This window comes from Nelumbo lutea, chromosome 2 (assembly GCF_056320005.1).
Source record: "Nelumbo lutea isolate HS-2025 chromosome 2, American lotus-T2T, whole genome shotgun sequence".
Lineage (NCBI taxonomy): Eukaryota > Viridiplantae > Streptophyta > Magnoliopsida > Proteales > Nelumbonaceae > Nelumbo > Nelumbo lutea.
In genome coordinates, this window is record NC_142685.1 from 12,248,678 (window position 1) to 12,271,261 (window position 22,584).

The following is a 22,584-nucleotide window of genomic DNA, read 5'->3' on the forward strand; positions in this document are numbered from 1 at the left end:
ACTTTAGGGAAAAAATCAAACAGCCCAGAAGAGGAGTTGGCGGGCCCAAATGTAAGGCTTTGTTTGGATTGATCCCTTCCTTTCCCACCAATTATTACTATCAACTCAGCTTAATTATTTTTCACAAGGGGATGATGCGATTTAAATTTGACCCGCTAGAAGGGAGATCAAATCAGTCCCCTAGAAGATTGTCCCCCACAAACGTCCCACAACACATCCCTGCCGTGTATGGAGAACATCTCCCAATCATAATATTAAAAATAATGATGTTATCATCGGACTATGTTTTTAATGCACAGTGGGAATGTGCTGTGGGACGTTGTGGGGGGCTGATTTGAACTAGTTAGAAGGATCCAATCCCAACTGGCTTCATGGTACGGTGATCTGTATTAATGCCAACTTATCATTGGGTTCTAAGCTGTGTGAGACCCAATTTTTATAGCTCTTTCTTTCTTTTATGGCCTATTTAGAATAGTCTTGAAATATTAAATTGAAGTCCACTGCTGGCATGGTTATTGAGAGAGAGAGAGATGAACCTGGGATTGGGAGCCTGCCCATTAAGATCATATGTAATTATTCAGATATTTTGTATTAATCTATGATGGGAAATAAATATCTATATGATATATAAAAGTGTGAATGCAAAGTGTAAGTTTTTTGGATTAAAATTATCCTCTATTTGTAAGGTGCTAGCCAGTTGTAGCAGATTGTTCATTAAATCTTTAATTGTAAGGGTTGGGGGATGGCTACCTCCATTGTGTAGCCATTCAAAGGAAATAAAAAAAAATACCCTTTATTTCTTTGTTTGACTACTAAAATACTCATATTTTTGTATTTAGTCAATCTTTAATTGTAAGGGTTGAAAATGTAAGTTCAGTTATTGCTTTCCACATCGTTTAATCCATTCTCATTGTGTCTTATATTAAAAAGTATTAACTCCCATATTCTCTTATTAAATCCTATATTTAAGTTATTTTCACTAATGAATGCTACTAATTAGATTTATATCAATATTTTCACAATATAAATCCATATATTTTAAACCTAACTCAAAAATAAAATCATTCTATATCCAAGTGGTGGTTAAGAAATTAAACCATCTTAATCAAATTGATCAACCTATGAAGTTATAGTTAGGTAATAAAATTTTTAAAATAGTAATAAATATAGAAAATTATAAAAGTGTAGACAAAATTAGACACATTTATGATATTTTTGTTAATCAAGTTAAAAAATAAGTGTAATAAACAAGAATTATTTTTATTGGTAATGAAAATGAAATACATAATTTAGAAATGACCAAAAATAAAATTATTTTATTGTTTGACAAAGATCAATAATTCAACTTTTAGGTAAAAATGTTTGCATTTAATGTCATAAATAAATAATAAAAATTAATAGTGTAAAAATATAAAATAAAAAAATACATCAATTTTGCAAAACAAAATCCAAACACATGTATCATATTATATAATTATCATATTAAACAAAAAAATAAGTGTGACATAGTGACATCATAATTATTTTTACACACAAAAATACAAAAAAAAAAAAGCTTATAGAAAAAATGAACACATCTATAATTCTATAGTGAATTTAGTCCCTATTTAACTGTGAGCTTTAAATTGTAAATTAAACTACTAATTTTCACCTCATTCTATTCCTTCTATTTAAATCTTATATTTCTTTGATAAATGAACCAAAAAAACAAAAAGATACACAAAAAATGATAAAAGATTACAGAAAGAAGAATCTAACCAAGTATGTAGGCCTATGGATGATACTTGAAACTTCACAACTCGATCCAATTATCACATATTTGGATGAATCATTTATGTGATCAGATTTAGATTTTGCAATATGCATTTGATTAACAATAAAACAAAAATAATACATATTTATCAAAAATTTTGGATATGTTATTACTATCATTATCAACATATAAAGTTGCCATGTGCATGCTTACTTGTATGTTGAAAGGAAGAACTAGCTGAACATAATAGTTGTTCAACAGACTGTAAAACCATTGATAAAACTCCATGCATGAGACCTACAACCATTTAACTTTTCATTATGGGCCCCATGTGTTTTATGACTGGTATGGGGCATTATCATTGGTCCCACAATCCATTGAATAGCCATCGTGTTTGGCTAATCTGAATTCATACGTGAAGTAACCCCGTACACATAATATAACAATTTGCAAGAGGATGGAAAGTTAGTTAATTTTTTTGGCCATGCCCATTCAAACATGGTCAGGTTGCTTGTTTACCAAATTGAAACCGACACAAACATGAAGGGTCGGTTTGGAATATACCTAAGAGTTGTGTCAAAACAGAAACAACCAATTAAAAAGAAAGATAATTACTAATTATATAATGGATATTTTAAGGTATAGGTATGTGTTCGGTTTGGTTTGGGTCAGTTTCGATTTTTAAATGTGAAACCGCAACCAAACTGATCTCTTGATTTATTTCAATTCAGTAACCCAAACCGACTGACATCTTTAAAAAATGAACCAGTTGAATCGGTCCAAATTGGTCTGTTTAATTTGACTCAAATTATGAACACCCCTAATTACATATAGATTTGGAGCACCGGATATAAGGATCAGACTTGTTGGAAAGCTGGTTAGGTTTTTCAACTGTGTTCAAGTGTGAAGCGTTTTGCAAATCAAATTATCTTTGTTTTTCTCTTAAAGCTTGGTCTCCTAACTATTTTTCTCTTTTTTATTCAATCTCTTTGCAGAAACGAGAACGCATTTTCATTGGTATTTGTTGGGAGGTGGGGCTATTTAGGTGGGTGGGCTTTGGGCAGTGGAAATCTCTTGATTGATAAATCAAGGGTCGGGTAGTGAGATTGAAGAGGCATGACAACTTTTAGTATTTGTGTTGAAGACCAAATTGGGTTCGGGTTTATTGGATCTACCCGACGAATTGACAGCCTTATTTGATAAATGGAAGTGCGGTAGGATCTTTGATCCTTTGTAGTGGAGACCTGGATATGGTATCAAATAAGATGCGCAACTCCTGGTTCAAAGAGAAGACCTGGTTGCACATTTTCTTATTGGTTCAAAGTGGGAGTATCCTGAATTGGCCTCCGCAAGCCCATAACGTCCGCAATAGAGGCCCTGCATTGACTTCAGTAGGAAAGGACGATGATGTCCCCGAGATCTTGTGAGATGAAGAAAATGTCCTCAGGAGAGCCACGTATTGTCTTTTGGTGGTGCGGTCAATATTACCTGTATCAATTATCATAAACAATTATGGAGAATAATTTGGTCATAGGAACCCTACTATTGTGCAGGGTCGTGATGCTAAACCTTTTATTTGCCCACTTTCCAAACTGAGTGCAAATGCAAGGTTTAGAAATACCATATTCACCAGAGTAATCCCATATTATCAGTATAAATAATAATTTTCTTTAGACTGTGTTTGGAAATGATGCAAATATGTAGTGTAAAACGGTTCATATAAATTGTAAAATTGGGTTAATTTTTCATTGACAAATTTACTTTCTTACCAAACAGATTTTTAGCTGTAGTGGATGCAAACATTAATTTCAATAATGCATATGCTTTTCTTTCTTTTTTTTTTTTTTATCAAAAGTCCACTTGAATGCAATTTTACTTTTTTTTATTGATATATTTTTACATTTTATTATCAATGTAAATATACATTGGTCTGTTATTTGTCAATACATAAATGTAAATGTAATGTTGTCAAACACAGGCAAAAGTGAACCAAAGTATAAGTTTACCCTGACCAGGGATTTATACTCCATTTGCATCGTTTCCAAATGCAGCCTTAACTTTCTCTTTTTTCATTTTCTGCACCTTATAATAAAATAAAAATTAATGTGACCAAATCAGTTCCCATTGTGTATTGTTGCATATTATTTTCAATGATAGAAAAGAAAAGAGAAAAGGGTATCAATTTTATGCTGCCGGATCTCTGCCTGTTACATACATGTATAATCTCATGAGAGTGGGTATTTAATTTAGGAGTGTAATGATAGGCAATGGGATGCAGAGCAAGCAAATGGAAGTAAAGGATCAAGCAGCGTTGTTGTAAGAGGAGAAAAGAAAAAGAAAAAATAAAGAGTTTTTTGACAAAGAATTTACTAATTAAAATTTCTACGAGCTAAATGAACAAATGTTTTCTTTCTTTAAAAAATATTTATGCTTTTTACATGATGATGATGATGACGACGAATCCTCCATTCCCCCGGAAGTTGCAATTGGAAATGTTTGTGGGGGACGGGACGGAGGAGGATGTAGGATATATGGGTAGGCTAAAGGCTAAAGGCTAGAAAATGCTATTCCTGTACATTTTACTTTGAGTTTGAGTTTGACCCATCATAAACCTTTGCTTCTCTTCATCATCCATCTCATCGTGAATAGCGAACGACTTCATCTTATTTCTAGCGAGTGACCTAGCGTTAACGTTAATGGGGATGTCGTCGTTCCCAACAAATCCTAGTCCTACCATTCTGGCCTGTTGTTGCACTACCAAAACTGAGACTTTACCGTCGAAATCAGTAGAGGCGAGCATGTCTCCGATGGTTCCCAACTCCGGGCACTCATTCCAGTCGGTAAGGCCCATTAAAAACGGCGAATTCTTCTTGCGTTGTCCTCCCACGATCATTAGTTCATAGGAATTCCGCATTCCCAGTATTGCATTCACCGTTCCCTCCCCATCTTTTACCACCTCCTCCCTGTACATGATGCGTTCATTCCCCATATTACTCAGCCTAAACTCATTCAATGCCTCACCGTCGAATTTCTTCTCCCTGTCAGTATTGCTCCTGTCGTTGATGGCTACGAACCGAACCACGGTGAGCCTGACGCTTCGTTGTCGAGCCATACGTGCACTATAGGCTAGAGCCTCTCGATCATCCGCTCCGCCCAGGAAGAGCACTGCAACTTTGTAAGACGACAAACACGAGAGCACGGACCTGGAGCCATTGAGAACACCCCGGTCTATAAGGATGCCAACAGAGCAGGGGGCCTTATCGAGCACATTACAATTAAGATTCCTGACCGCAGCCTTCACCGACCCAACCCTGCCATCAACCGCCCATTGCTTGTGAAAAGGAAGGATTATGATGGAGGTCTTCTTGTCGGCAGCCATTGAACATACGTATTCGTGCATGGACACATAAGGAGACATGGCGATGAAGGGCTGCAGGATAACACGGTCTCTGTTTTGCTGTTCGTAATAACTGAAAGCATTTAAGATACGTTCCGAGTTCAGTCCGGTGGATGCTGAGAGCGATTTGTTCTGTTGTACATGGGACACAAGGAAAGGAGTAGAGCGGCCCACTAACTCTACCAGCTGTAGAATGAAAACAAATATGGGTTTATCTTTTGTGGCATTTGAGGCTTCCAGGAGATTGATAATGGTGGGTACGTTGTCTTGGTTGTGGACGCACACAAGTATTCGGAACTCTGTTTCGTGTTTTGAGTGTTCGATGGTCCTTCTCTTGCAGGAGAGGTATTTCCTTGAGCGTTTGCGATACAAGATTCTCACTAAGGGTGAAATGCTCCCTGTTACCAACAACACCAAGATGATCAGGGCTGAGTAGGTGTCCTCGTTTAATATCTGCACATCAAAAAAAGTATACCCTAATTAAGAAAGATGGCATCCTCCCCCATCGATCTTCATGTATATAATTTGGCGAATTGTTCGTTAAAGAGTTTTTCTTTAATTACTTTCCAATGAAGGACAGAGAAGTGAAGCATGCATGTATTCCAGTTCTACTGTCATGCATATGTTATTTAATCAATTAATCAATTTCAGCAGGAAAGACGTTGAGAGTCTTGAGACTTGGAGAGAGAGAGAGAGAGAGAGAGAGAGCGCATCACCTTTCTATCCCTCCAGATGCCATAGGTGATAATTTCGATGATTCCATTAACATTCATGACGAGGCCAATCAAGAGAGCTTCGCGAATTGGTACCTTGAAGCAGAGGGAAGGCACCATGGCTGCTGCTATCTTTCCCAATGAGCTAACAAGGACAACTAGCGACATGATCTCTATAGTCTCCATGTGTATGCTACGCACATTAGTCTGCATTCCGATGATAACGAAGTTGATTGGAAAGAACAAACATGTAGTGATGAGGTCAAGCCTGTCCACTAAAGTGGAGCCTATAGGAGGTCCAACTGGTACAGCAATCCCCAAAATTAAAGGCCCAAATAGGTAACGTTGACCAATGGTGTCGCTTATGATGGTGGATACCAGCAATGTTATAAGGATAGATGCAATGTACCCCTCCTTCACTGGTTCTCCCTGTGGGGTGTTCCGGCTAACCCACATTAAGGTTGGCCGGAAAACCAGAAAAATGAAGCCCACCATGGCCACACACGACAAAGCAGAGTATAGCCAAGTTAAACGTCCAAATCCTGCATTTCCAACGTCCAGGGCATGAATGATGGCCATGGTAAACCAATTGCATACGTCCAGGATCATGGAAGAAGACATGGCCAGGTGGCCAAAGTCGGAATTAAGTAACCTGAGCTCCGACAAAAGGGAACATACAACTGGAAATATCATCACCGACTGTGTTGCTGCTAAAACGGGAACCAATGTCCCTAAGTTTTCCTCCATGGGGATAAAATACCTGACAAACAAGCTGAGAGGCGGACCCAGGATGTATGGAGAGAGGAAGACTGATATCCCTATAGCCACTGCAGTCCTTCCTGATTTTGTTATCATGGTGAAGTCCGTCTTCACTCCCACCAGAAAGTGGAAAAGAATGACACCGAAGCTTGCTATTGTATCCAATGTCGTTTTCGATCTTATGGGGAACAGAACCGAAGGAATCCTGGTGCGCTCTACCAACGAAGGACCAAGAATTATACCTCCCTGTACAGAATTAAACTGATCGAGTTTTTTTTCTCTTTTTAGAAAAAAAAAAATCACCGAAACAATTAAGAATATCGTATTAATTATATGATTTATATATATACGGATTAGGGTTCGTAGGAGAAGGAAGACGTCGGCCCCGCCAGGAAACGTACGTACCATAATTTGCATGATGATCATAGGTTGTTTAATTGGCTTTAGGACTAGTTCCATCGCTCTCCATGAAAGGGAAGTTGTGACTACCTGCAACATTAAAAGCGGTGCTGCGTATTGAAGAGGGTTTTGTCCAAACCAAACCCCATTGGAATTAATCTTCGTAGGACATTGGCATACCATCTTATTCTGAAACAGAAATGTGTCATTTACGGGATCCATGCTCCACGGCGGCACTGGGTCGTAGAAGTTGACGTCAAGCAGAGAATCGAAGCTGAGAAGAAAGAGAAATCCAAACACAAAGGATAATTGAGTTATTGAGGGGGAACGGATGGGCGGGCGAGAGAAACCCAAGGAGGTCAGCGTAACGCATTTAGGCGTTGAATTTTGACCACTGACTTATGGTCAATATAATGCAGCTAAATTAGATTTTTTTTTTAATGGTCGAACATCCAAGCATGGTTTTTAAAACCGACCCGGTGACCGAACCGGTCAGGGGTCCGGTTGCTGGGTTGAACGGTCTGACCGTTCGAACCGAACACTCGACCCATTTTGATAGAAAAATAAAAAAACAAAAAAAATTCAGAAAAATAAACAACGGTGTAAACCGTTCGAATGGTTAACCACCCGGTTCAGCGATTCACCGACCAAAATCAACAGTTTTGGAGGGAAATCCGGTTTTTGGGGAAAACAAAACCGGTCACCTGATCGATTCCTGGTTTGTCCGGTCTAGTCCGATTTTGAAAACCATGCATCCAAGTATTAATAAAATATTTCATTTCTTCAATTGTGTAATATATATATATATATATATATATATATATAGATAGATAGATAGATAGATAGATAGATATTATCTCAATATAAACCAATTAAATTATAAAAAATGAGTATGCATAATATCCTAAGGTTGTGTTTGGTTGCAGTCCAATTTTATTTGCACAGTACAAATGCATGGTAGTGCAAATAAAAAAAATGCAAATTTAAAATTTTGGTTTAATTTTGTTTTGGATTTTATTTTATTCTATTTTTGGGACTTATTTTATTTTATTTTTATTGCAACCAAACAAGGTAGGGTATTTGAATAAAAAATAAATTAAAACTTGTACCCAAATCATTTGCACTACCCTAGTTTTCCATCAGTGCAAATGAATTTACACTACAACCAAACACAACCTTAAGAAATTATCATTTTGGTTCTATTTTATATAAAATTCCATATCAACCTTTTATTTTCTAGACATTTGACATTACACGATTTTAAAAGAATTTGAAAGACAACCATTCCTTGCCTTGCATATAGGGGTGTCAATTGGACTGGATTTGGTCCAATCCAATCCAGTCCAATGTAAGTCCATTATAAATGGACCAGGTCCAATCCAATCCATTGAATATTTTGGACTATTCCAATTCAATGCTTAGACTGTCCAATCTATTCAAATTCGTTTTGATTTAGATTGGTTTCAACCTAAACCCGGTTCATTGACACCTATATTCTTATCTTATATTAATGAATCAGATATTGACTTAATCCAACCCAATCCAATCCAATATAAATTTATCACTGAAGCACCAAGTCCAATCCAATCTAATAAGTATATATTTTGGACTGGATGGGGCCCCATCCAAAATTGGTTCATTGACACCCTTATTTGCATATACTTTGTTATTCCATTGGAAAGCATTATTAATCAACTTGTGTGCAAATATTAATCATATAGATATATGGAATGAATTTGGATATGCTCTTCACGGAAAACATCTCACATCAACTTCACACCTGGATGTAGCTATGCATTGGGAATATCTCCCTATGCAAGTGTTGTAAAGTACGTCCGAGGCACACTTTATAGAGTAAATTCGGATTCATATGGTATTTGGATTCCACTTTTGAGTTCGGATCTGCTCCTCGCACCGACCTCAGCTCACGACACAAATCAGGGAACATCTCCATGAATAAAAACAACACAGACAGGTACGGGGGATGTTCCCAATGTACGGCTGATTTATGCTGTGTGTGAGGGGTAGATTCGAACCCTCAACTTTTGTGATCTACACAGAACTCAAAGCATGTATCCCCTTTATATATCATATATTATAGATTATAGATATAAACAGACGCAGGAAGAGAAATAAAATATTTTTATATTTCCGAGATGAACCACCCTCCGGTGTGGAACTCCCATGGTGTATTTGATCCCTATTGTCTGTTCCTCAAATAAGTCGGCTTTTTAACCACTATACATTGTTTTACATTATTTTGGATATTCCATTTTGAAAGTTGAATCGGCCAAAGCCCTCGCCTCATTTCTACCCCACAGGTTTCTTGTAGAATGATTACTGATATCCCTATTGACTGATTATTGTATTTTTTTTTTAATTATAGTTGTTTTTAGTATATTTATTAATTATGACATGATGCTCGCAAGTCTTGCATACAGTTTGATCATTTTTAGTCTTATTTATATAATATTTAGTTTTTAATTATAATATGAATTCAATTTGAATCCACTAAAAATCTGATGCATATGATTCAATTCAAATTCAAATATAAATAAATCAAAATTGGATATATTTATATCTGATTCGATCCAATCCATTTGCAGCCCTAATAGCAGCATAGAGACCCTTTCATAACTCTACAAATTGCAAACACCAGAGTTGCTACATTGCATGTGATCGCATGCAATTAGAAAGAAATGCTGTATTGGGTGCCATTGGAGAAGAAAATGATATTAAAATCATAACAAATAACAAACTAAAGTGTAAATTACAGATTACAACCCTGTACTTTGGGGATAGTGAAAGTTAACCCCAAATTTTCATTTACAACAAAGACCCCCTAAACTTTTAGATTTTGATACTTTCCCCTGCTTTGTTAATATGGCTAATGGAATAAGTTTACTAAAACTCCTTTTAGCTTAACTTGAAAAATGGGTTTTGAAATTCTAGACCCTACACGCCTCCCTAAATTTCCTAAGTTGTACCTGCCATAAAAATTGTTCTACGTTGGATTTTGAGAATCCAAACCCTCCCCACACAAGAAGATGCAAAACCCTCCATGACAATACCCTCCCTGCATTCAGGGGTAGCGCGGGTTGGGTTTACAATATGCATATAATTTTCTATTATTTATTGTTATACATAAGCAATAAATAAGTAAAGTAACGTGAGCAAATGACAATTTCCAATATTTGGTTAAGATATGTAAAAATACATAAATAGTCAATTATCCTTCACATAAAGTTTAAAATATTATTAAATTCAACATCTAGTTAATACATAAAGTTCATTTGCTTTTCAACAATATACAAGTTGGGGAGGGTTGGGTTTAACCTAATAGTGTACCCTACCATACCTTACCCAGTCCTGGCCTGATTCTCTATCTTCTCTACCAAATTAGAGAGTTGGTTGTATTATCCTTTAAATGCTTATACAATAAGCACTTATTCAATTTTTTTCTTCCTAAATTATCTCTAGTTGAACTTTAAAATACCACTTATAAAATTATCCCTAGTTGAATTTTATAAAAGTACTTTTAAAAAAGTACTTTTGTGAAAGATCTTTTATAAAGTATTTTCATAAAAGTACTTTTATAAAACTGATTTCATAAAATTACCTTTGCAAAATCACTTTTGCAAAAGTACTTTTATAAAAGTGCTTTCATAAAAGTACTTTCATAAAAGTGTTTTTAGAAAAGTAGTTTAACAAAAGTGCTTTTAAAGGATATATTTTGAAAATTTGAAAGAAAATGAAGGACAAAATAGTCACAAATGCTTATTTAAGTGCTTATTAGAGAAAAAGACTACCAAACACCCAATACAAAATATACAAAATAAGTGCTTATTTTAAAAAATAAACACTCAAAAATATTGGGTGCCAAATGCAAATAAATACTTATTGGAATAAGCACTCATTCAATAAGCAATTATTTTTAACTTAAGCACTTCCAAACATAGCCTTAGAATTCGTTTTTCCCCTCTTATTTTCTACTTTGTTATCCATTCTTGATTTGAATCACTCTTCTCCTTGGTCGTATTCTTACCAATGTGCTCATGTTTTTTTCTGTAGGAGTGGCTACATGACTAGAGTTCATTCCATGCCATGCTTTTGGAACACCTTTAATCTATATTGACAAGATGAAGATCTACTAAAAAGGCATTGCAAGTTCTTCTCTATTGTCGTTTCCACCTGGCTTATCATTCTTACTAGTCTCTTGCATGAGCACCATAGTTTTCTTTCCCTTATATTCGGATTTCTTTTCATTACTCATCTCTAATGTTGCATCATCGACCTTCTTTGCGGAACCCTAACCCTTTCTCTTTGTTTGTTTTTTTTTTTTTTCATATTTGTACACTCCATTGTAGCATCGCCCATTTTGCAGCAGACTTCACAAATGGCAACAATCTTAGAATCTTTATTAAGGTTATCTGAAAGAATACTAATGGAGGGGACAATGTATTGGACTAAAAATTTAAGGGGGCTTTTAATGCAAATGAAAGTTTGGGGGTGTAACATGTAAGTGTCCCTACCCAAAATATAATATATAATTTTAAAGGAGGGCCTATTTGGGCCGGGCCTATTTAAATTTTAACAACGTCGCAACCTGAACCTGCTCAAGTTGCATCCAAGGGTAAAAGACAAGAAAAAGTGAAAAACTTGGAAAACACTCACAAACCCAACTGGAACTAATTAAGGTGAGATTGGATCATCATCCATCTCTTTGGAAATGTGATGAGAGAGAGAGAGAGAAGAATCAGGAATGTGTTTATAACTCTATTGTTTTAAAATCAGCATCAATAAATTATTCTTACTTAAAAACCTTGGTAAATATACAATCTTAACATCAATGAGAAAACTGAAGTGAAGTGTCATTATTCATTTCACTATTGTATATAAATATTTTGTCCAAATTTCTATTTTGAGTATGACTCCATTGAGGTAGGTCTCTATGAAGAAGACCATGTTTAGCGGCAGGAGAGAGGAAAGCGTATTATATATGGAGCTTCTGCTACATGATTTGAAAAAGAGAAGAAATCAAATTTTCTCATCCAGCACTCGAGGAAGCTTCAATATAGAATTATTTCTAGAAAAGCCTTTAATAGCAGTCCACTCCTCCTTTGGTGTTGCAGTGGTTGTATCCTCCGAGGTTTCATGGGCTCCATCAACCAGACCGACTATTTTAACACTTGGAGAAATGTCCAATCTTCTGTTACGACTCTCATTGTTCATCAAAACCGGCGTGGTTTTGGTAAATGAGGACTGCTGCTTCAGGAATAGGCATACAACTGCACAATCGTCAACCTTTGAATTTGGGTATTTATTTTCCCAAGCTTGACAAGCATGATTCACTAATAACTTGGCTGCCATGCATCTCTTTTGTGCCGATGCAACAATCTCCACCACCTCCTCATTTGATAATACATCCCATACCTGAACAACCCACAATTTCTCATCAAGAGGTACTTGATTAATTAATGCGTATGTATATAATTAATTAATGCTTATGTATATAACCAGCTTGATGCATGCCAAATCAGACTCATTTATATATTATATATATATGCTCCCACGTGGAGCCCCAACCTAATCTCTCTCTCCATAATCCATAATCCATATATAATATTGCTTTTGGGTGTTTCTGTTTGTATTGTTCTTACGTACGTACCCCATCAGTCGCCATGACAACGAATTCATCCTTGTCAGTAATCTTTCTATAAGAAACCTGTGGGGTAGAAATGAGGCCAAAATCTTTCAAGCAGAAATCAGCAAAAGCCCTCGCCATGGCAAGACCAGGATAATTTTCGTCAGGCACCCAAACTCTATACACATCGCGCTCATCCTCCATGGCAAAAACTCTCCCTCCACACCTCCTTATCCTTTCAGCTTCACCTAATTAAATTACATGGATCGAAATTAAAGGGAACAAAAGAGAACAACATATACAGAAGAAGGGAGAGAAGAGTTAGTGAGACAAATTGATGATTTATTGCACACCCAATTCCTTCTCCAAGGAGAGAGATGGATGGATCAAGTACGTAATAAAATATATATATATATATATATATATATATATATATATATATATATATATATATATATATATATATATATATATATATATTATTGTCCCTAGAGAAACCGCCTACTTGGAATATTTGGCTTTAAGTCGACCGTGAGTTGGATGGGAACGAGCTGATTTTTGTTGTCTCTGGTGCAAAGCACTGCACGAGAATCCCCCAAATTAGCGATTATCAAGTGTTCCCCCTACGGAGACAAATTCAAATGAATTATTAGACAAGTAATCAGAAACCTGGCCTCAATTAGCAGCAATTATATTGCATGGATTATACCCACGCATACCAGTTGATTGCATCCATCCTGCGTAAAGTCGTAAACCTACCTTCTTGAGTACGGTTACTGCTGTTGTACCACTGCAATAGGACTCGATAGTTGAGTCTTGCCTCAGTTCTTCATCCATGTCCTCGAATGCCTTGACAAAACAGCTTTTCAACGAACACAAGGATCGATTATGATCACCTTCACCACCATCCTTGTCTTGGCTGTTCGCCTCATCGTTACTGTAATGGCCGACATCGTCGGAAGAGGCGTCATTGTCATCCTCTTTATGATCATATTCACCCAGTTTCCATGATTTCAATCTGGAAGAAAGCTTTGAAGGTAGAGCTTCTCGTACGCAGCCTGCAACCTTGTGACCATAGGGACCATGACCGTCAAACACAGCGCAGAAGATTAGGTCTTTCTCTCCGGCAAAGTCCTGAATTTATTTATATTTTGTTCCCGAAAAAAAACGAAACAAGAAGCTAAGAGAATCAGAAAATCATCAACGAGAGATCATTGCTCAGTGCTCACAAAATTAACCAACGAACGAAACAAAGAATTCTCAGGAACTGAGAAATTAATGCAGGGTCAAAATTAATGTCATTTACGAACAGCATCAACGTCAAACTCAGAAAAAAAACGAAACGAAAAATTAAACCAAATCAAGAACAACCTTAATTCCATTGTTTAATCTTGTTTTGTGAATTCATTATTTACCTTACCTCCCAAATGGTCATGGCGTCTTGGTTAATCCCTTTTCTTCCCTTTTGTGTGAACATGGATGCAAACTCGCAAGACCCCTGTAACATAACACGGGACCCGAAATCTCCTTCGCGTCTACCATTCTCCTTCTCTTCGTCGTCGTGTTCCTCCTCCTGCTGCACCATGTATCCTTCAAATTTCTTATTCATACTACAACAAGCTCCCATCTTAATTTGAATTTTCACTTTCTACAGGTATAAGACTAATTACAAGAGCCAGGAGCAAACCCACCAATCTCCGATCAATATCCAATGCCCACCAAATATTCTTGAAATCAGGTGGCAACAGGAAAATATAGATTTCTGGCGTCCCACAAAGCGATATGCCAGATTATCCGAGGCGATGGCTTGGATTCAAAGAAACAGAGAAGAAGCAATAATTATTCACAATCTTTGGCGTTTTAAAAATTGGTTAATAATTCATGTGTTTCTGCTGATAAGAAAATAGAAACAAAGTAAATAAATAGAGGGAACCAATGGTGGTCTTCTCCTCTTTCTGTGTCTAGCTTGATTTTCCCCCCCTCTTATTCCATGACTGGAAATTTTCCATACTTTTAGCCAAAAAAAGTCGAAACTCAGAAGAACTCCTTCAATGGTGAAAGAGTCAGGAAGAGGGAGACATGCCGGAGAGAATCAAAACCACCGACCCAACGATGTTGCATAAAAGAGTTTAAAATTCTCGGTTACATGTACAAATTGGAAATTACTAAAATAATGTCCATGCTGGATTGGGATTGCGCCAGACTGTAGGATAAATTTTGATTTTATTAAGTTGGGAAAATGAAGCAGTACCGGCCGATTGATTCAACCAACTTTTTGATGAAATTGGTATATACCTCACAAATCACAAATAAAACTAAATATATTTATATTAAGCTATAATGAAGCGTGTCCTGATTAACCAACAACTACTTGAAGTTGCATTTTTTTTTTCAAAAAAAAAAAAAACTTGAAGTTGCATTTTATATAGAAAATGAATATGGAAGTGTAACTTATGAACATATTTACTACTTAAATCCCAAACTTTTAAAAGATCAGAAAAGGCCCCATTTCCATATGAGGCTTGGCTCAACGTCCAGATCACCATTGCCAAAAACCTCATATCTCATGGATATTGTGTTTGGAATTACTTAAAACATTTTGGATTGATGAATATATATCTTTTTTTTTTTTTTGATAATACATAGTTCTCAGCAATTTGTATCGATGAACCCAAAGGTGGGTGTGAGGACCAATTCTACGAGGAAGAAATCCCAATTCAAAAGCATCCATCACAACCATAGATTTAACTTTATCGGACCTAATTATAAATTTGGGTATTGACTGGATACCCAAGGTAAGGATTTATGGAAATTTGAATTGCTTTATTAATGCGTTTACAAAGTCGAGTAATTCGAATTGTTTTTGTAAAACCGGAGCTTTTCTGGTTTGCTTTTTCTTATTTTTATTCATTGAAGATTTAGAATATATATACACAGTTATACACAGCCATCGAACATCGAATCTCCTAAATTTACGGGAACTCAAACTCAAAACGAACTCTTAATTCAATCCTAACTCAGTGGAATCTCCTAATCCCGAAGACTCCCAATTCAATCCTAACACCCCTCTCAACTTGGAGCATGCAGATTATGAATGCCCAACTTGCGGAGAAAATGCTCAAATTCTCTGCAACCCAGCTGCACGGTAGTCGACACATAAGCAGGATGAGTGCAGCCATTTTGAATCTCATCACGAACAAAATGGCAATCCACTTCAATATGTTTCGTACGCTCATGAAACACTGGGTTTGTTGCAATATGCAAAGCTGCTTGACTATCACAATATAATCTCATTGGGTTCGAATGCATCACTCCAAGGGCCAGTAACAATCTCTTCAGCCATTTTAATTCACATGTGGTCGTGGCCATAGACCGATACTCTACTTCCACTGAAGAACGAGCCACAATGTGTTGTTTCTTAGTTTTCCAGGAAATCGGCGATTTCCCAAGTAGAATAAACCACCCAGACAGGGAACGTCAGGACAAAGGACAACTCGCCTAATCTGAATCACACCATGCATATAACTGCAAGTCACAATCTGAACGCAAGAGAATTCCTTGACTCGGATTTCCTTTCAAGTAGCGCACCACTCGCAATGCAGCCTCCCAATGTCTTTCTTGCGGTTGCTGCATGAATTGGGACAAAATGTGAACACAATAAGACAACTCAAGACAAGTTGTTGAGAGATAAATAAGCCTGCCCACCAAGCGCCTGTATCGCTCAGGATCAGATAAGAGAGGCCCATCTGTCAAGGCCAGATTGTGATTCTGCTCCATAGGAAAAGGAGCAGGTTTTGCACCAAGTAATCCAAGTTCAGCGATAATATCCAGAGCATACTTTTGTTGAGACAGAAAAATTCTTGTTGAGTTTCGGGCAACTTCAATGCTCAGAAAATATTTCAATGGTCCCAAGTCTTTCATATGGAAGCAGTCACTCAAATATTTCTTGAAGACTTGAATTGCCATATGATCATTACCTGACACGATAATGTCGTCCACATACACGAGGACAAGCACATGTACCCTGTCTCGACGAAAGGTGAATAGGGAGTAATCTGAACATGATTGCTGAAACCCATATGTCTTTAAGGCTGCGGTTAATTTAGCAAACCAACATTTCGGCGCTTGTTTCAAGCCATACAAAGATTTTCGCAACTGACACACCATACCCGGTTTATCTGACTGAAAACCAGGAGGCATTCGCATGTAAACTTCCTCATGAAGGTCATCGTGCAAGAATGCATTATGTATGTCCATTTGATGAAGCTTCCAATTTCTAGCTGCTGTGACTGCAAGAAGGGTACGGACAGTAACCATTTTTGCAACTGGGGCAAAAGTTTCATTATAATCAATTCCCTCAACTTGCTTGTTCCCAAAGATCATGAGACGGGCTTTGTATCTTTTCACTGTCCCATCAGCGTTGTACTTGATTCGATATACCCATTTGCATCCTATGGCTCGTTTTCCAGATGGCAAATGCTCTATGGTCCATGTCTGATTATTCTCAAGTGCCTGTATTTCTTTTTGCATTGCATCCCTCCATTGCTCATCCTTTACGGCCACAGCAAAAAAGTAGGTTCAACTCCTGTAGTAATAGCTGCCAAAAAAGCACGATGTCGACAAGAAAAATTGTTACAATTCACATAGTTATCTATGGGATAAGGACTACCTGCAGGATGTGATTGGCTGAGTTAGCTTGCAAAGGGACGCGGAGAGGGACTCAAGCGTTGTGTGGTGTGAAGCACATAGTCTTTTAACCTTGTGGACTGTTGTTTTTGTCGATGCCCACGCCCTAAATGAGAATCAGGGTGCTGTTGTTGCTCAACATTGCTACCCCCCCTAACGTCAGGACTGTCTTCGCTTGTATTTTTTGTGGTGACGTCAGAAAAATGCATGGGTTGACTAGTATTGGCATTTGGGTCTATGTGGGTTCCTTCTTCTACACTGACTCCTTCTTCTGCAAGTTCACCTCACTGGTTAGTCTCCATCTCGCCATTTGCTTATCTTGGTAAACAAGTGGACGACACCAACACCTCATCTGTCCCACCTATTCCACAATGAAATTGGCCTTGTGCTTTGTTTGGTTGTTTATCCTCCTTGCGTGCATATGGGAATTCACCCTCTAAAAAGGTAACATCTCTTGATGCAAAGAACGTTCCAGACTCTAAATCATACAAGCTCCATCATTTCTTTCCAAAAGGATACCCAACAAAAACACACCGTCTGCTTCGACTGACAAATTTATTCCCTCCATGTCCATGATTGTGCGCATATGCGAAGCAACCAAAGACTCGCACATTATCATAAGGAGGCCGCCCAAATAAAACTTCATAAAGAGTCTTTCCCTTCAACAAAATGGATGGTGTCCGATTGATCAAATAACATGCGGTCAATACACATTCCCCCCAAAAATCAATAGGCATGCTAGCTTGAAAACACAATGCTTGTGCAACATTGAGTATGTGCCGATGTTTGCGTTCAACCCTCCCGTTTTGTTGAGAGGTCCCGAAACAAGTGGTTTGATGAATAATACCATGTTGAGCAAAATAACTAGCCAAACAGACAAACTCAGTCCCATTATCAGTACAAACCACTTTGACAGGTTTGTTAAATTGCCTTTGAACCATAGCAAAAAAATTTCGAAGAACTTGTCCTAGTTCTGTCTTATCAATCAGAAAATAAATCCAAACACCTCTAGAAAAATCATCTACTATTATCAAGAAATAATGAGCACCACAAGAAGCTGCAGTTCTATAAGGACCCCATAAATCACAATGAATTAACTCAAAAATATCGGATGCTTTGTTATTACTAGAAACAAACACTTCTTGACATTGTTTAGCTCGGAAGCACACATCACAACCCTTAATACTATCATCCTTATTATTTTTAGTACTAACAAAAGGCAGCAACTTAACAATTTTATGAGAAGAATGCCCTAACCTTTGATGCCAAATGCCACACGTCTTGCTCTTTGTAGTCTTCATTGCTCTTGCTGATGCAATGCTCCGGAAATAATAGAGTCCCTCTCGCTGCCCACCCGCTCCAATCAGCATCCTTGTAATTCGGTCCTGTATCACACAAAATTTATTAGTGAACTGAACAACATAATTCGACTAATCAATCAATTGCGACACATAAATTAGATTGCAATTCAAACTAGGCACATATAAAACATTAGTCAGTTTTAGATGATCGTCCAGTGCAACTGTGCCTTCTTTCTCTACTATTGTTGCTTTCCCATTTGGCAGCCCGACAGAGCATAGAATGGTGTTCTTTATGTCTCTCATCGACTCGCGGCTTCCTGTCATATGATGAGAAGCCCCTGTGTCTATTATCCACTCTGACAATTTTCGCTTACCACTTAGTTGTTGAGTACCCTCTTTCTGTGTGTTCAAAAGATTGAGTAACATGTTCCACTGCTCACTACTTAGTCCATTTAACATAGTCTTGACTGCATCGATTGATTCTCCTGCCCCTGTTCCTTGTTTCCGTCCACCACGTCCACCGTGTTCTTTTTCTTTGTTTTCATCCATATCGACCACTGTGTCTGAAAACCCTCAATCGGCGGCAGAATCGTCACAAAAACAGAAAACCGGATCTCCCTAAAACCTGTTGTAGAACTTCGACTCGCCAAAAACCCATTAAAGATCCGGACGTTCGTGAGTCTTATCTGGAATTCCCTGAAGAGGCACCGATTTCGAAGCCGTGGAATCTAAGACCGATCTTCCGACAACCTCAATGCGTGATTCCTCTGGGACCGTCCAGGAGGGTTCTTGAGTCAGTGTAGAATCTTCAGATGTTCGATGCAGGCGCTCATGGATACTTAATCGGTGGGCCTCTATTCAGGCCCGGGATGTGGTTACCATGATCGAGAGACAAAACCGTGATGTTGAACTCTTGACTCTCTCCAAGTCACAACCTGTGTCAACATTTCTAAGAGGGGCTTCACCAACTCCAACAGAAAGTTCTGTTGATATCCCAAAACTGCAGGGAAGGTAGGTGGTTTGATTAGGTAGGGGCTCGCAAAGTTGAAGAAGCAAGCTACAGCTCGTAAATAACGGCTGCCGGCGTGAATACAGCTTTCCGAAGTGAAAACCAATGGATCGTCGCCCCTGTTTTCGCTATTGTGGTCGTTTCGTTGAGTGATCTAGGAAGCTGGTGTTCATCACTTTGGGTGTAGATATCTGAGACAGGATGTCCATCGAAAGGGGACGAAGATGAGGCTGGAGCGACGCTAGAGAACGCCAGAAAGTTGTCGGTGCTGTAGTTTGGTTCTGGTAATGTGCCTAAGAAGAACGGCGGTTGTAGCGGTTTCAAAGACAACAAGAGAGAAGTGGCGATCTGCAACCGGCGGTGGAAGTGGCGATCTGTTACCAACGGTGCGAACACTGAGAGGTGGGAATCGTTCCAGCGGCGGCGATCCATTACCAGTGATCGTGTTTCGTTCCGGTGGCAGCGATCCCTTACCAGCGGCGGCGATTTGTTACCAGTGGTCGTGTTTCGTTCCAGTGGCGGCCATCTCTTACCAGCGGCAGCGATCTCTTCTTACCAGTAGCGGCGTTCGTATTTCGTTTCGGTGGCGGCGATCTCTTAGAAACGCTGTCGACAGCACTGCTTCTGCTTTGTATTGCTTCCACATCCGAACAAGGGAAGAAGCCTATAGTTTTGGGAGGACAAAGACAAAGATCTAACTCTGTGGAATCTGGAGTTTCGTTCGGAATCTGGCGTGCATAGTTCCTCCTTTCCCGGCACCGAATATCGTCGCTTCCGTCGCGGATCTCCAGAGGTCTTGAAACACAGACCTCTCGTGGCTCTGATACCATGTAAAACCAGAGTTTTTCTAGTTGGTTTTTTCTTATTTTTATTTATTGAAGATTTATAACTGAAACTCAAAACAAACTCAAAACAAGAACTGAAACTCAAAACAAACTCCTAATTCAATCCTAACTCAGTAGAGTCTCCTGATCCCGGATATTCCCAATTCCATCCTAACAGTTTTAGTTATCAAAATAAAGTCCAAATGGTTGATCGTTTGAGTTATTTTTCTGATTTGAGCTTGACTCATTCGACATAGTTTTTAATACAATACTAATTTGCTTTCTCTCTAGGAGCTTATCTGTGAAAATTCCATGAGTGGCTTCATTAACTATAAAATAATTTTTATATTATAAGAAATGATTTGTCAACGAATAAATTAATTAAAATGGTAGGGGTACGGATAATGAAGTCTGACCAAATTAAATCCGCGTTTACTTGAAACCGGAATGGATTGATTGCTTGCGCGTGGACCACCCACCTCTATTAAGCAGATGTAGGAGATTATTTTGAAAGATAGTAGATGTAAGATATTTGAATTTACTTTTTGAAAACAAGTCAAATGTTGTAAGACTAAGCACTGCACCTGAATCTGGAATCCAATGGAGTAGCAGATGGATACTAACAATTTTCTCATCCCGCGGTTGAGATTGAATCTGTAGGTTTCTCGCACCTGCGGCAACCGCGGTCGCATTTCATCGGGCGACCACGAATGAAATGTGAACACGTTTTTATGGTCTGTTCCAAGTTTAAATTTAACGTTAATATTGATTAGGGGAGGCAAATTGGTGGATTGGTTAAGGGTTGAATTCTTCTTAAAGGGTCTTAAAGGGTCACAATCCACCCTAACCTTAATCTATCGTGGCCCACTCATATTGACCCATTTAACTTGATGAAGGGTGATTAAGTACGATTTGATCAAGGGATGACATTTCAGCCCGGCAAGCCTAGTTCGTAACATTTAGAGTTCAGATATTCAGCCACCTCGGCCCAAAACCCACCTCGGTGTAGAGGCACCTTGACACCCAATCCAGTTCGGGACTAAAGAATCGAAATTCTAACTCGGAGCTAATGGCCTGAATCGCTACGTAACCAACTCCTAAGGCCAACGAATTCCGAATTTCTTGAGATCAAGATGAGAACTCGTCTCGGCTCCGCCAGAGTCGGAGGTAAAACAATAAGCCTTATCAACATACTGCTCTCCTTCAAAAACGAAACAAACCTTATCTCCACAACCCGGAGATCCAGTTGCTCTTTCGTAAGGCCCACGACTACTCCAGTATATAAAGACATGAAACCTCAAGGCAAAGGTACGCGTGATTACTCTACTCACTAGCACTCAAACTTTCAAGCATTCAGTTCGCATTCACAGCATAAATACTGACTTAAGCATCGGAGCGACCTCGCCGGATTAGCTACCCTAGGTTTTTTGATCCATTATTTTGCAGATTGATCCAACTTGTTGTTCAATTGGAGTTCGGATCACCATCTAGCTAAGAGTAGCCAGACTGTGCACCATCATAACCTATCAATATTGACCCTTAATCAGCTTCACCCATGCTAACCCACCTATCTTCATCTATAAACACAAAAATGGGTCAAGACGGCTCGTATACCAAAAATAATAATTTTTGTGAGAATAATCTCTCTCAAGACTGCCATTTGACAAAAATGAGTTAGGTCAACTCGTATACCTGAAAATGCAAAAATTGAAGATAAATGTAGAAAATAGTAGAAAAAAATGCAGAAAATGAAAAAATACAAAAAATTGCAAAACATTAAAAAAATACCATAAATTAAGAAGAATGCAAATACAAACTAAAAAATTACAAAAAAAAACCAGAACTTCTGCTAAAAAGATCAGAAAATATGCAAAAAAAAAAAGCTAGAAAATTGTAGGAAATGCATGAAAAACACAAAAGATTTGCAAAAATTATGTAGAAAAGCACCAAAAAATTATAGAAAATGTAGAAATTTTCCAAAAACGTAGAAAATACCAGAAAATTACAAAAAAATGCAGAAAAATACTAAAAATTTACAAAAATGCAGAAGATAGTAAAAAAATTGCAAAAAATGTATAACTTTTATAAAATTGTTTTCA

The 22,584-nt window shown here is 37.8% G+C and overlaps 2 protein-coding genes across 6 annotated transcripts; both read right to left on the bottom strand.

The window, feature by feature from the left end:
- Nucleotides 1-3,071: 3,071 nt before the first annotated feature.
- On the bottom strand, nucleotides 3,072-7,285 carry LOC148868610 (cation/H(+) antiporter 15-like). 3 transcript variants are annotated; one of them, XM_088972673.1, is made up of 4 exons: nucleotides 7,028-7,270; nucleotides 5,867-6,868; nucleotides 4,529-5,603; nucleotides 3,072-3,241 (listed from the first exon to the last, which is right to left on the bottom strand). In XM_088972673.1, the coding sequence occupies exons 1-4, from the start codon at nucleotides 7,241-7,243 to the stop codon at nucleotides 3,072-3,074; spliced, it is 2,463 nt and encodes an 820-aa protein (XP_088828799.1). In that variant the 5' UTR covers nucleotides 7,244-7,270. The 3 variants fall into 3 exon arrangements, with proteins under 3 accessions (XP_088828799.1, XP_088828800.1, XP_088828798.1); XM_088972674.1 differs by lacking the exon at nucleotides 3,072-3,241 and having other exon boundaries at nucleotides 4,133-5,603; nucleotides 7,028-7,111; nucleotides 7,202-7,268; XM_088972672.1 differs by lacking the exon at nucleotides 3,072-3,241 and having other exon boundaries at nucleotides 4,133-5,603; nucleotides 7,028-7,285.
- Nucleotides 7,286-11,803: 4,518 nt separating this feature from the next.
- LOC148868611 (putative protein phosphatase 2C 73) lies at nucleotides 11,804-20,778 on the bottom strand. Of its 3 annotated transcripts, none has more exons than XM_088973347.1 (7): nucleotides 19,027-20,778; nucleotides 18,609-18,736; nucleotides 14,086-14,238; nucleotides 13,425-13,799; nucleotides 13,171-13,288; nucleotides 12,690-12,913; nucleotides 11,804-12,454 (listed from the first exon to the last, which is right to left on the bottom strand). In XM_088973347.1, exons 1-7 carry the CDS (start codon nucleotides 19,199-19,201, stop codon nucleotides 12,059-12,061), a joined length of 1,569 nt encoding a protein of 522 aa, XP_088829473.1. In that variant the 5' UTR covers nucleotides 19,202-20,778; the 3' UTR covers nucleotides 11,804-12,058. The 3 variants fall into 3 exon arrangements, with proteins under 3 accessions (XP_088829473.1, XP_088829472.1, XP_088829474.1); XM_088973346.1 differs by having other exon boundaries at nucleotides 14,086-14,241; XM_088973348.1 differs by lacking the exon at nucleotides 14,086-14,238.
- Nucleotides 20,779-22,584: the final 1,806 nt, after the last annotated feature.

Excerpts from the sequence above, each read along its gene's own strand:
- LOC148868610 (XM_088972672.1), bottom strand. The coding sequence starts at position 7,243 with ATGGATCCCGTAAATGACACATTTCTGTTTCAGAATAAGATGGTATGC. Across the intron at positions 6,869-7,027 it reads TGATCATCATGCAAATTATG|GGAGGTATAATTCTTGGTCC; the intron begins GTACGTACGTTT and ends AATTCTGTACAG. Across the intron at positions 5,604-5,866 it reads GCATCTGGAGGGATAGAAAG|ATATTAAACGAGGACACCTA; the intron begins GTGATGCGCTCT and ends TTTGATGTGCAG.
- LOC148868611 (XM_088973346.1), bottom strand. The coding sequence starts at position 19,201 with ATGGATGAAAACAAAGAAAAAGAACACGGTGGACGTGGTGGACGGAAA. Across the intron at positions 18,737-19,026 it reads GGGTACTCAACAACTAAGTG|GACCGAATTACAAGGATGCT; the intron begins GTAAGCGAAAAT and ends TGTGTGATACAG. Across the intron at positions 13,800-14,085 it reads ACGCCATGACCATTTGGGAG|GACTTTGCCGGAGAGAAAGA; the intron begins GTAAGGTAAATA and ends AAATAAATTCAG.